Genomic DNA, 14869 nt, shown 5'->3' with positions numbered 1-14869 from the left:
AACCTGGCGATTCACAGACCTGTACCCCTGGGGATAAAAATATATTATGTATTTACAAAAAATAAATAAAAAATGAGAAAAAAAAAGGAACAAAGGGGGCACCTGGGAACTCAGTTAAGCCTCAAACTCTTGATTTTGGCTCAGGTCATGATCTCAGGGTCATGAGATCAAGCCCAGAATCTGCTTGTCCCTTTCCCTCTGCCCCTCCCCAGTGCTTGCACTAACACATGTGCTCTTGCTCTTTCTCTCTCTCAAATAAATAAATGAAAGGAATGAAGAATTTATGCTACCAGGAATATGACACATCAGAAAGAGCCACGGAAAATCTTTCCTGTTACAAAACACCGAGAAATAAATAATAATAAAAAATCCAGAGTAGTAAACTACTGTCACCTGGAAAGTTCAGAAGGTTTGACAGACAGGAGAAGCTTCAGCAAGATATAGTGGTAAGAGAAACCCCTGAATAAAACGGAGGCCCAAAGGACCATGCATGACTAGAGAAGTGGAGCCGTAACAAAAAATACCCTGAAGTACAAGGTATAAACTTATCTGTCCTGCCATGGCTCTGGGTGAGGAGTAGTCTCCACAGCATGCCTTCTTTCTTTCTGTTTTTTTTTTTTTTAAAGATTTTATTTATTTATTTGACAAACAGAGATCACAAGTAGGCAGAGAGGCAGGCGGAGAGAAAGGTGGAGGCAGGCTCCGTGCTGAGCAGAGAGCCCAATGCAGGGCTCGATCCCAGGACCCTGGGATGATGACCTGAGCTGAAGGCAGAGACTTAACCCAATAAGCCACCCAGGCGCTCCCACAGCATGCTTTCAAACCACCTTCAGATTACTCTTTACATGGCTGACCAGAAAACCCATGCCACAAAATTCACTACAAGTGCCCTAGGTAGGGCAGTCGGGCCCCTTACAAGCACTCTCAGAAGAAGCCTCGCAGACTTGATCAGCCAAACATGAGCTCATAAGCAGACAGAGAGTACAGAAAAAAATGAAGACACTGAGTCATGAACAAGGAACAAGAGGTTATCAAAAACAGCCAGATTTGGGCGCCTGGGTGGCTCAGTTGGTTGAGCGACTGCTCAGGTCATGATCCCGGACTTCCAGGATCAAGTCCCACATTGGGCTCCCAGCTCTTTGGGGAGTCTGCTTCTCCCTCTGATCTTCTGCTCTCTCATGCTCTCTCTCACTCATTCTCTCTCAAATAAAATAAATTAAAAAAAAAAAAAAAGCCAGATTTTTTTTTTAAAAATCCATATTTTACAGGAAAACAAATTTCAAACTTAAGAGAGGGATGTTCCTTTTTTACCAAAAACAAAACCAAAAGCAAGCTAATACATGTGGAATGACAGATTTGGAAAATCACCGTTTAGCAACCAGCTATGTGGTAACTGATATAGCAATAACCATGAGGCAGGGCTACACCCTTACAGTGAAAGGATATTCACAACATCTCAGTGCGTCACTTCTGATTACTAACTAATTACAAAGGGAACCATGACCTTCACAGCAGAACTTGGCCTCTGGCCCGCCTGTCCTATCAGCTCCTGCTGGGATGCAGTGGGATACAACATCACCAGTGCAGGGTTCCATTAAGTGTTTAATGTTTCCTACTGATGAAACACAGTGATTGTCTAATCACTGTAGGCCAGCTGTAGGACCTTCTTACAAAAGAACTGTCCTGGACTCTTCAAAACTGCCGATGTCAAAAAAGAAAACAAAATGAAGAAAGGCCAGGGAGGGTAACTGCTTAGTTAAAAAGAGACTAAAGACACAATTATATTCTGAATTTAAAAATATAAAAAATGAAACAACCCCAACCTGGAATGACTTGGGAGAAATTTTAATATACACTAGGCATCAGCTAATAATGTTAGCAACATTAAATTTTCTTAGGCAGACACTGGTACTTTGGTGTCATAGGCAAATGTCTTTGCACTGACTTTCACATGGTTCAGAAATAGCAAAAATGCAAATGTTACAAAATATTTACAATTACTTATTTACATGTGGGGTATAAAAGGGATCTTCATCCCATTCTTCCAACTCTGTTTAGGTTTCAAATTTTTCAAAATGAAAAAAAGAAGAATATTCAATGGGATGAATTAAACAGCAGCTTAGTTATAGCCTACAAAACAATTAGACTGGAACAGAGGTCTAAAGAAATTGCTCAGAATGCAGAAGAGCCAGAAAGAGAGAAAATATGAAAAAGAGGCTGAAAGACAAAGAAGACAAAATAAGACGCTCTGGCCCAGGGTTTCCCAATGTTGGCACTACTGGAGCTTTGTGCTGGATAATTCCTTCCTGTAAGGTCCGTCCTGCACACTGCACAGTGTTTGGCAGCACTTGTGGCCTCCACCCATGAGATGCCAACTGCAGTCCCTGCCTAACCAGCTTCTGACAACCAATACTCTCTTTAGACCTGGCCAATGTCCCTTACAGGGGCAAAACTGCCTTGGGTTGAGAACCTCTGTAATCAGACATCATCTGACCGGAGTTCCAGAAGAGCTCAAAGAGAAGGAAAGACAATGTCTAAAGAGGTGAAACTGTAATAGTACTGCACTCCACAGTGAAGAGGCATCAAGAGACACATCTCATTGTGAGATACCAAACCCAAAAATGTCTCAAAAACAGCCAGAAAGACAAAATCCTCAAAAGTAGACTTTCAGGGCACCTGGCTGGCTCAGTGGGTTAAGCCTCTGCCTTCAGCTCAGGTCATGATCTCAGCCTGGGATTGAGTCCCGCATCAGGCTCTCTGCTTGGCAGGGAGCCTGCTTTCCCCCCTCTCTCTCTGCCTGCCTCTCTGCCTGCTTGTGATCTCTGCCTGTCAAATAAATAAATAAAACCTTAAAAAAAAAAAAAAAGTAGACTTTCAAAAGCAAAAAGAAAGCCAACAGGTAGCAGGCATCAAGAGAATACAGAATATAAGAGAAAACAGCTCTCCAAAAAATTATATATCCAACATAAAGATCTTTCAAAACAAGGGCAATAGGGACGTGTGGGTGGTTTAGTCATTGAGCGTCTGCCTTTGGCTCAGGTCATGATCCCGGGATCCTGGGATGGAGCCCCGAACTGGGCTCCCTGCTCAGCAGGAAGCCTGCTTCTCCTTCTCCCACTCCTCCTGCTTGTATTCCCTCTCTCGCTGTCTCTATCAAATAAATAAATAAAATCTTTAAAAAACAAAACAAAAAAACAAGGGCAACAAAATACTTAGAAACCTAAGCTGGTCACCAACAAACTTCTAGAAGCAATTTCTAAATGATGTACTTTAAGAAGAAGAATGGAGGGAGAGGGAAGGTCTAAGATATAAGGAACAGTAAGCAAATAAATGGTAAATACACTGAACAACCAGATGTTGCCTGCAGCGAGATCATTAAAGCTCGCATTTACATGGCACTTTATTTTTTTTTTAAACATTTTTTTAAAAAGATTTTATTTATTTATTTGACAGAGAAAGAGACCACAGGTAGGCAGAGAGAAAGGAAGGGAAGCAGGCTCCCTGTTGATCAGAGAGCCCAATGTGGGGCTCAATCCCAGGACCGAGAGATCATGACCTGAGTCGAAGGCAGAGGCTTTAACCCACTGAGCCACCCAGGCACCCCTTACATGGCACTTTAAAAGCTCCTCACGAATACAGCACTTCCTCCTCTATTATAAGAAACCAGTATAAGATATACCACCAACTCAATTACATGATTTCAAAGTGATAATTCAAGTCATTATCTTACAACTGACCAGTATAACCGCCGTCTGAAATGAGGCGCATGCTCCTTCAGTAAAGGTGAAGATACCTCCCTCGGGTCCCCACGGCAAGTCAACACCAGAGCTGGAATCTAAAGCTTATGTCTTTACAAACACAATCCCAAGCTCCCACATTCCCACAAGTGGCCCTGTTGAGGAAAATGCAGGACTCAGACTGGGGGCTCTGGTCCATTTCGTGTACCAGCCCAGTCCTCTCACAGACCCCAACAAGCCTACCGTCTCCTCTGCCTGGAAGTCCGATATCTCCCCTGCAAAGCCAAACTCTCTCCCAACCCTGCAGGGCAAATGTCAAGTCTCGATCCTTCCTGCTTTACCAGGCCTCAGTACCACCTCTGGCTCACATCCAGCTGCATTTAAGACATTAAATACATAAACGTATACTTATTATGATTACATATTAAAAAGTATAGGTCAGTATCTCACAGCTTAGTGGTCAACTGAAGTATTTTGTGCTCTCATGGTTTCTTCTCTCTGCCCTGGACACTGGAAGTCCCTTAAAGATAAAAAGCATCTAATTCCTTTCTTCTTTCTTTTTTTCACCATTCCTCACAGAACCTTCAAAAAAATGGTCACTGACTGATTTTCTTTCCCCCACAAGTAAGATGTCATCCCCAAGATTTAATGAAGTCCTAGGCCAACAGAAATTTATTTCCAAGGCAAAGGAGACTAGAAAGAGATAAAGGACAAATTCTAGACACAATGGAGGCCCCTCCAAGGACTTCATCCTCTCTTCTTTGGAGGTCAGCCAGGATAATTTGAATTTTAGGAGCATGGATTTTAGATACTCAATTGTATTACTGCACATTAGATTTTCAAACATACATATAACCAATTTAGCTAAACAAAGACTAGTTAAGACACGAATTCAATTTGGCTTAAACATTAAGATCATTCTCTTGGGTAGATTTGAAAAATGAAAGAAAATGAGTACCTTGCCAGTTCCAGGAGGTCCTGCCAACAAGACAGCTCTTCCAGCCATTTTCTTGCTTTTGATTAATTCTACTATCACACCACATGCCTAGACACCACAATGGAAAGAAATAATAAATCAGTATTAAAATGTTTCACATGGGGATAAAGTCCAGTTTCTGGTCCAAACAATTCACATATATTCAGCCAACACCGAGCGCCACAACACTGCAGGGATTGTTCTAGGTATTGGGAGTGGTGGAGCGTGACAGAAAAGCAAGCCTTGTGGTCTTGGAGCTTGTGGCCTAGTGGAAGGGACACACACAAAAACATGGTAGATCACTACTGCAGGATGCCTGGGTGGCTCAGTGAGTTAAGCCTCTGCCTTCGGCTCAGGTCATGATCTCGGGTCCTCGGATTGAGCCCCGCATCTTGAGCCCCGCATCTTGAGCCCCGCATCGGGCTCTCTGCTCAGCAGGGAGCCTGCTTCCTCCTCACTCTCTGCCTGCCTCTCTGCCTACTCATGATTTGTGAAATAAATAAATAAAATCTTAAAAAAAAAAGAAAAAAAAAGGGCGGGGTGGGGGGTGGTAATGATCTGGGAAGGCCTCTCTGAGGACTCTGTTTATTTGATATATGAAGCTCTGGGCAAAGGGGAGGCAGTGTTCCAGACAAAGGAAACAGCAAAATCAAAATGCAGGAATGAGCCTGGCATATCCAAGGGACAGAAAGGTTGCAGTGGCCAAAGCATAGGTAAAAGGAGAATGGGAAGATGAAGTTCAACAGGCAGGCAGGGGCCAGGACTCACAACAGGATTTTAGTACTTAACGAAGTTTGGATTTTAATCTACATGTAATAGGAAGTCACTGAAATGGTCTTGGGCTCTGCATCCCATGATGATTTCTTTTTAAAAGACCTTGATGGTGCTATGTAGAGAATGGTTGGTAGGGGTACTAAAGGGAGCAGTGATTTCTAGCCTGGGAGCCAAGGATAGGACTCCAGGGGCCCACACACATCCCGAGATTGGGAATAAAACTGAAAACAAAACTGTGTACATATGTTCCGGGGAGGAGACTCACAGCTTTCACCAGAGTCCCAAATTAACCCATTAAGGGTCAAGAATCACAGCATACAGTACTAGTTGGCCATCAGTTAATTCCCAGAATGTTGCAAAGCAAATGCTGCCCTGAGGTTAAACTGAGAGCACCCTAAGATTAATCAACTGTCTTTCAAATCCTCAAGAGTAAATTACTTGGGGCACCTGGGTGGCTCAGTCATTAAGTGTCTGCCTTTAGCTCCTGTCTGCCTTTAGGTCCTGGGATGGAGCTCAGCACTGGGTTCCCTGCTCAGCAGGAAGCTGCTTCTCCCTTTCCCACTCTCCTACTTGTGTTCTTTCTCTCTTTCTGTCAAATAAATAAAACCTTTAAAAAAAATTTTTTTTAAGTAAATTACATGATGATTTGTTGTTAAACCTTAAGTTCATACTAACTCTGGATACTATTAAGCCATTTACAGCATGTACATACATATACATATAGATATATAAATACATGTGTGTATAAGTGCAAATTCCACAAATGGGTTACTGATTTTTATATATTTTAGAATATTTAACTTTATACAAAGAAGGCTGGGAGTCACACTTACTGAACACATATCCCAGGACTACAAGGTTTCTTACATTGACTTAATAACCTAATATATGACTTAGGGCACGCCAGAGCTCTTCTCTCTGGAGGAGAAGTACCTTGGTCCCACACTTCCACAGCCGTTCCAAAAATGTGGGTTTAAAGAATACATGTGGACGGGCTGTATTCCATTTTGGGCTCAGTTGGAAAAGCACAGTGCCCTCAAGAAAGGCCACAAGCTATTTTTCAGCTGCTGCATTTCTAAGAAGAAATAGGCTACCCACTATGGTCTTTCCCTAGAGCACTGTGATATTATAATCCTCAGCATTCTTGGGGAAGAAAGTTTCCAAAGCATGGATGTGTGCTCTTACTGAAACACTAGGACCTCTTCCATTTACTCTCTCTCAGTTTAAGCACCAAATTCTTTCCAGTGAGATATGTTCAGTGAATTCTAAAATTTAAAAAGAACTGGAAAGGCCTTTAACTAGTCTAACTCTCTTCATTTTTCAGATGAGAAGATATTAAAAACCAGGGAGACTGCTGATATGACAAGAGTCATGCCAGGACCCAGAAGCTGCAGCAGGATGCCTATTAATTCAATAAATAAATAAATAAATACTGAGCCCTGATAATGAGTAAGATTTGGTGTATATAATAATACTTAATCAACTCTCTTGTCAGGAAGCTCATATTCATAAGGAGGCGTAAAGCGTCATCTCAGACGTTAAGAGCACGGATACTAGAGGGGGCCTGGGTGGCTCAGTCAGTTAAGCATCTGCTCTCTGCTCAGGTCATGATCCTGGGGTCCTGGGATGGAGTCCTGCATCAGGCTCCCTGCTTAGCAGGGTGTCTGCTTCTCCCTTGCCCTCTGCTCCACTCCCCTACTCATGATTTTGCTAATAAATAAGTAAAATCTTAAAAAAAAAAAAAAAAAAAAAAAGAGAGAGAGAGAGAAAGAAAGAAAAAGAGCATAGATTTTGGAATCAGACAGGCTTGGTTTTAAATTCTGTCTCTACCACTACCCTCTGAATGACCTGAATGATCTACCTACCTAACCTGTGTGAATCAAATCTCCTCCTCTGAAAACAGTTCGTAATAGTGGCACACACTAAGGGCTTAAGGGTAAAGTGTACCACTGTCTGCAACTTACTTTGAAATCCAAAAGTAGATTGATTGACGGATAAATGAACAGATGGAGGATAAACCTACAGAGTAAAATGTTCATTGTAGTATTTACGCCCATCGGTATTCACTATACAAGTCTTTTTCTTTCTTAACATCTGAAAGGAGGCAGAGTCAAGTAGGCCACAGTTATCAGGGTGGAGGTGAAAACTGAACAACGGAAATAAAGCTGCCTGGTACATAGCAAACATTCAGCCAGTGTTAACTATTTTCAGTAACAGGTCCTCAGTAAGCAGAAGCTGGCAAAGAGAAGTTTCAAAGTCCCCCTGACCCAGTCAATGTTTCCATTTTTTTAAAGATGATGCTCAAAATAGAAACCAGAGGCTTTTCTTTGACTCTTTCTTCTAGCCAAATGGCTATAGTCTTAAGCTGGTGTTAAGTGCAGATGTCTGTAGCTACTAAACCGCGGCAAGGCCAAGGGGCATGGATCTCACCTTAGAGCACAGAAGGCTAAAATGTGGCTGTAATATCATAGGGAGAGCACTGATTTGAGAGCCAGCAATACCTGTGGATACAAATCCCAGCGCCATCATTACTAAACTGAGTGGCAAATGGGTAGGTGCAGTGACCTCAAGTGGGAACCCTCAATTTTTTCATCTGCAATAAAATAACACAAAGAGTTTGAATGGTTTCATGGTTATAATGTAGGCAAAATGACTTGGCATCATTGCCACTTAAGAAAAGAGGATTTGACTGGAACGGTCCAAAAGGACGCTGCAGCATGGTTGAAGCAGACTGCTCCTCTCCCTAATTCTCATTTCCTTCCTTCAGCCCCCAAGCCCTGTGAACCAAAGTGAGATTTCTAAGGTTGATCATGATCACTTCCCTACTTTAAAATCCCCACGGCTTCCCGCTGCAAAAGAAATCCAAATTCCTTACCACGTCCGACAAGGTCCTGCGGGAACTGACCTCCACCAAAATGTAATAATTATTTTATTTACCGGCTAAACGTTTATCGTCTCAAACCACACTAAAATGTAAGCTCCAAGAGAGCAAGGACCTTAACTAACTTCTTCCCAGCTTATCGCTGCGTCACGAGGAAAGCAAGGCGCAGAGGAGGGGACTCAACAGCGATGCTGTCAGTAAGGTGAACCGCCCGCGCGGGGTCATCACCGGTTCTCCTGGGACTCCCCCTCTCCCGATCCCAGCGCGGACCTCCCTCGCCGTCCTCCGCCCCATAATCCATTCTCACCGCCCTAAGGAAAGGTCGGCGGGACATCCAAGCGCGCGCCCCGCCCTGAGCCCCCACTTCAGCGGCCTCTCAACTCCCGGGCCCGCCACACCTCTCGCGCGTTCTCCTGACCCACGAGCCCCGAGGCCGCTTGCTTGGCCAGGCCGCTCTCGTCCAGCCCCAGCCCCTTTACGTGGCTGTGGGAGGCGATGCGCTGCGTCTTCGTGGTGCTCTTCACCTCCTCAATCTTCATCTTGCAGACGCCGGGAGCCGAAACCAGCGTGGAATACCGCGAGCAAGCACCACACGCCCCGCACCTGGGTTACCATGCGGCTGTTACTAGGGCGGTTTGTCAAGGCCCGCCTTACTCGGCTATCCATTGGCGAGAGCGGGAACGCCTCCGCTCTCCATTGGCTCTTGGCTGTGCCCATCGAGGCTGCCGGTAGGGGTCCGCCCACCCACTTCCGGCTGTGTCTCGGGGTTGGCTTCCCCCGCAGCCAGCACTTCCTACTCTGGTCCTAAGGTGAGAAGAGAAGGGATCTTATTCGGGCTTTGATAGTGCGGCAGTGAAGTGGGTTCCTGGAGTCGGGTTCCTAATCCTGCCATCCTATCATCGCATTTGAACGTCATACCCTTCAGCTCAAGTTATTACCTCCGATTTGGAGATGAAGAAAACAAGTTTAGAGCTTAAGTTTTGACTTTTGCTTCCTTAACAGTTTTCTGACTCCTATGCCTTTGCCTCGGTCGGGAGGCCCCGCTCAACCAACCCCTCCCACCCTGGCTCTGCTCGGGATCCTCCCTGGAACTGTCTTCCTCAGCTTCTCCTGGTCTCCGTCCTCTCCCTTTATTTAAATAATGTTGACAGTGAATATCATGTGTCCAAAACTCTACCTCTGTGAGGTAGTCCAACTCCTTGCTCTTTCATCTCTAGTTCTTGACTCCACTTCTCTCCACTCCAAGCTTGACCATCTCAGCTACGTGTTTCTCAACCCTCTTCTGCTGCTTCTTTGGTTTGGCTTCTTTCACACTTGACCTTTGAACGCAGAAGCCCAGGTCAAGCCTACCCCTGCCTTCACTGCTGCCTCCTGAAGGCAGAATAAAGAACTCAGTAATGAACTCTCACATGTGTGATCAAGGGTACAAAGACCATTTAGTGGGTCAATGGGAAAGGACAGTCTCTTCCACAAACTGTGCTGGGAAAACTGGATATCCATGTGCAAAACAAAGAAGTTGGTCCCTTATCTTACAAAATATACAAAAAATTAACTCAAAATAGAGCCCAAATCTGCTCTAAGGAACTTAACCTATAAAACTCTTAGAAGAGGCACACCTGGCAGCTCAGTCAGTTAAGTATCTGCCTTTGGGTTGTGTCATGGTCCCAGGGTGTTGGGATCGAGCCTGGAGTTGGGCTCTCTGCTCAGCGGGAAGCCTGTTTCTCCCTCTCCCTCTGTAGCGCCCCCCCCCAACCACTGGTGCGCTTTCTCTCAAATGAGTAAATATAATCTTATAAAAAAAAAACTCTCAGAAGAAAACATAGTGGCAAATTTTCATAACCTTGTATTTGACAATGGTTTCTCTTTTTTTTAATTAGATTTATTTATTTATTAGAGAGAGAGAGTGAGAACAGGGGGAAGGGCAGAGGGAGAGGGAAACTCTAAGCAAATTCCATACTGGGCCCATAACTGGATGTGGGGCTCAATTTCATGACCCTGAGATCATGATCTGAGCTGAAGCCAGGAGTTGGATGCTCAACTGCCTGCACCACCCAAGTGCCCCAAATTTGGCACCAATTTCTTAAATATGGCAACTAATGAAACTAAAGAAACTAACAAAAAAATAGAGAAGTTTGACTTAATCAAAATTTGAAACTTTGTGCATCAAGCAAGGACTTTATCTCTCAACAGAAGTGAAAAAATAACCCACAAAATAGGAGAAAATAGTTATTAATCACATTATTTTTTTAAATTTTTTTTAAAGATTTTATTTATTTATTTGACAGAGAGAGATCCCAGGTAGGTAGAGAGGCAGGCAGAGAGAGAGAGGGAAGCAAGCTCCCTGCAGAGCAGAGAGCCTGATGTGGGACTCGATCCCAGGACCCTGAGATCATGACCTGAGCCGAAGGCAGCGGCTTAACCCACTGAGCCACCCAGGCGCCCCAATCACATTATTTTTTTTTAAGATTTTTATTTATTTATTTGACAGAGATAGATCACAAGTAGGCAGAGAGGCAGGCAGAGAGAGAAGAAGGGAAGCAGGCTCCCCGCCGAGCAGAGAGCCTGATGTGGGACTTGATTCCAGGACCCTGAGATCATGACCTGAGCCGAAGGCAGTGGCTTAACCCACTGAGCCACCCAGGTGCCCTATTAATCACATTATTAATCACATTATTATATTCTTTATATTCTTATATTTTTTATTTATATATTATATTATACTCTCTTATATTCTTTATATTCTCTCTTTATATATCTCTTTATATTAATCACATTAGTTATTAATCGCATTAATCTTCAAAGAAGAAGAAGAACAAGAACACGTACTGATGAGTGTTTAATATCTAGGAAATAGAAAGGGCTCCTAAAGTCAACACACAAAAAAAATGAACAACCCTTTAAAAAGTGAGCAAAAGGGCACCTGGGTGGCTCAGTGGGTTAAAGCCTCTGCCTTCGGCTCAGGTCATGATCCCAGGGTCCTGGGATCGAGGCCCGCATCAGGCTCTCTGCTCCTCAGAGAGCCTGCTTCCTCTTCTCTCTGCCTACTTGTGATTTTTGTCTGTCAAATAAATAAATAAAATCTTTTTTTAAAAAAAGCGAGAAAAGGACTTGATAGACATGTCTCTCAAGAAGATACACAGATGTCCAATAAGTACATGAAAAGATGATCCATGTCATTGGTCATCAGGGAAGTACAAATCACTGAGATACTTCTTCACCCCATTAGGGTGGCGATCATGAAGAAGAAGAAGTTGGAGGAGGAGGGAGGGAGAGGTTGTGGGGGAGGAGGAGAAGGAGAAGAACAAGAACAAGAACAAGAAGGGGGAGGGGAGGAGGAGAAGGAAGGAGGAAAGAAGGGAAGGAAAGGAAAGTAACAAAATAACAAGTATTGGCAAGGATATGGAGATGTTGGAACACTTGGGGATTGCTGACAGGAGTGCATTATAGCACAGCAGCTGTGGAAAACAATTCATTGCTCCTCAAAAAGTTAAACACAAATTTACCGTACAACCCAGCAATTCCACTCCTAGGTATATATTCCAAAGAACTGAAAACAGGAACTCAGCAGATAGCTGTACACTAATGTTCATAGCAGCACTGTTCACAGAAGCTGTGATACTGTGATTTATAATAAGAAATACATATTTGGTCTGGCAAAAAAGAAACAAGAGATCCAAAATAGAGCCACTTGTGTTAAGCCCCATGGCAGCAAACCAAGACTAACACTTAACCTAATTGCAGTTTCAACCCCTTCCAGAAATATGATTTTAACCAGTCAGTCTGGGATTATCTGGTTAACACTACTGAGATAATCTGCGTTATAGACCCCTGTCTTCCCCCACAGGAAGCAATCCTCTCCTTCCTAGAAACTTTCTTTTTCTGCCCCCTTCTTCCTATAAAAGCCTTTCATTTTGTACAACTCCCTGGAACTCCCTTCTATGTGCTAAGATGGGATGTTGCTCAATTCATGAACCATTAAATGAAGGCAATTAATCTTCAAATGAATTTTGTTCTTTAACAGGTCTTTGCACTGTTTCTGGCATCAAGCTCCTAAAGCCCTTGGTATTTCCTAAGTTATGAAAGCTCAAATGTCTATTATGTTAATAAGGTGACTTTTGGACTACACCTTACAATGGGAGCTGGTTACCAGGAGAACCAACCAAGGGATTAAAGGGTCAGCACTTTCAATCCTACCCCCTGGCCTCCAGGGAGATGAGAGGGGTTAGAGGTTGGATCAGTTGCCAATGGCCAATGATTTCATCAATCATGTGTACATAAGCCTCCATAGAAACCCAAAAGGACAGGGTTCAGAGAGCTTGATGAACACATGGAGATTTGGGGAAGATAATGTGCTTAGATGGTGGGAGCTTTCCCCATACCTTGCCCTATGTGTCTCTCTTCATCTGGCTATTGATCTGTATCGTTTGATATCCTTTGCAGTATTAAAAAACACAATTCAACTGAGCACATTTTAAAGATGTTATTGGCTGGATTCAACAATTCATGAATCAGGTATAACCCAGTTAGCAGAAAGGATCTCTGAGATGCTGCACAAAGTGAAAGAATTTTTAGGCAGAAGGGAGAAGGAATAAGGAAGTCCCAGTTAAAAAAAAAAAAAAAAAAAAAAAAAACAAGGGCTCCTGGGTGGCTCAGTGGGTTAAGCCATTGCCTTCGGCTCAGGTCATGATCTCAGGGTCCTGGGATCGAGTCCCGCATCGGGCTCTCTGCTCAGCAGGGAGCCTGCTTCTCTCTCTCTCTCTCTCTCTCTCTCTCTGCCTGCCTCTCTGCCTGCTTGTGATCTCTCTCTGTCAAATAAACAAAATAAAAATCTTTAAAAAAAAAAAAACTCCCAAAAAATGGGTTGGTTATTGCAAGGTTACATGCTATTAGGGGATTATCTAGCACCGATCAGACGATTCCTGATCATTGGTTTAAGATTCTATTTTTAGGGAACCTGCGTGGCTCAGCCAGCTAAGCATCTACCTTCAGCTCAGGTCATTACCTTGGGGTCCTGGAATAGAGCCCCACGTTGGGCTCCCTGCTCAGCGGGGAGTCTGCTTCTCCCTCTCCCTCTGTGCTCTCTCCCTTTGTGTTCTCTCTAAAGATCTCTAGTTCTCTGTCAAATAAATAAAACGAAATAAAAAAAAAATTCTATTCCTTGGAGGAACCAACAGTAATTAAGTCTTGGTTTGGTGATGTGGGGGTTGACATAAGTGAGTCCACTGGGAGCTTGTGGTCTCGTTTTTAACAGTTTTCCCCTTTTTGATCAGATTTTCAGTCCACCCAAAAGATGTAATCAAAATGTAAAGCATTAGTGCTACTCCCAGATACTGCTCTAGAATCCTGTGTTTTGCTGAATCTTGTATGGTATTCACAGGTCACAATGTCAGGTTTACATTCTTTAGGTCAGTTGTTCTCTTTGTTCCTTACTGGCAGTGGCTGGGAACTTGCATTTAAAGCTTTGGAGAAAATATGGCACACCAAGGAGACTATTATGCTTATTATAAACAGGATAATTCCCAATGTGCGGAGTACACTTCAGAGCCAAGGTACCAAGATCCCAGCCAATCAGCATCAAATAAATCAAATACCCAGGTGAAAGAATCACTTTTAAAAACTAATCGGCTTGTTCACTGATCTTGCATTCCTACATCCTCACCGGCATTCAGCGTTCGGAATGATGCCCCTTTCTGGTCATTGCCAGCCTAATTGGCATGCTTGTTATTTCAGCCTGGGCTGATTTCTGGGGACAGAGCAGACAGAGATAATTTTGCTTGTAACTTAGAGGTGGTACAAAGACCTAAAATTAAATAATATTGATTTTTATAGTAGGAACATTATTTCCTTTCTAATTCTCTTTCAACAAGTCTTAGGGGGAAGAGTGTAACTTTAACCCTTTTCTACCACTTGCTCATCTCCCTAAGGACTCTGCAACCAAGGGTTTTGTGGTTCTGCCTACTTATTGCAAGTGATAGTTTTCTGATGTATAGGCAAATCCTTTGATTTAAGCTGAAAAGCAGGTTACTCTAAGGGAACATGTTAAGAGGTAGGTGGTACCTGGATGGGACCTAGATTATGAAGATGGTGCACATCCCTGGGGCTGAAGGAAACTAACAGAACAAAGATCAGCTGGCCGGGAACAGAAGGGTCCTGCATTCCTGGCAGCATGGAGGCCTCCTACTCTGGCTTCAAATCCTGATGTTTTCTGAGCAAGTTATCTCTCTAGGTCCACTTCCCTGTGCCGTGAAACAGCAGTAACAACACTCACATATAGGATTACTAAGAAAATTAAACGAGATCTTTTACATGGGGCTCTAGTGTCGGGAAGGGCACAGAAAGTAGTATCAGAGCCTTGGAATACAAAGGGATGGACTTTTGTCTCCCCTTTTATATCTTCCTTCTCTGTGTGTTTCCTGGACTTAGTAGGTCATTTTTGCCATGCTTTTTTCAGCAGAAACAGTACCCCAGGGAACCCACAGAAACTGCTGTAGGGGGTAGAGG

At 43.5% G+C, this 14869-nt stretch overlaps 1 protein-coding gene across 1 annotated transcript in view; it reads right to left on the bottom strand.

Moving 5' to 3' along the window:
- The window catches only part of RUVBL1 (RuvB like AAA ATPase 1), a 44044-nt gene extending 35041 nt beyond the window's left edge, over window positions 1-9003 (bottom strand). The window contains exons 1-2 of the mRNA XM_032337236.1: window positions 8767-9003; window positions 4696-4782 (exon numbers count right to left, since the gene is read on the bottom strand). Of these exons, the coding sequence (XP_032193127.1) occupies window positions 4696-4782; window positions 8767-8907 (228 nt within the window). The 5' untranslated portion in view covers window positions 8908-9003. The remainder of the gene's footprint in view (window positions 1-4695; window positions 4783-8766) is intronic.
- Window positions 9004-14869: the final 5866 nt, after the last annotated feature.

Source organism: Mustela erminea, chromosome 1 (genome assembly GCF_009829155.1).
Source record: "Mustela erminea isolate mMusErm1 chromosome 1, mMusErm1.Pri, whole genome shotgun sequence".
Taxonomy (NCBI): domain Eukaryota; kingdom Metazoa; phylum Chordata; class Mammalia; order Carnivora; family Mustelidae; genus Mustela; species Mustela erminea.
This window is presented reverse-complemented; position numbering and strand designations above follow the sequence as displayed.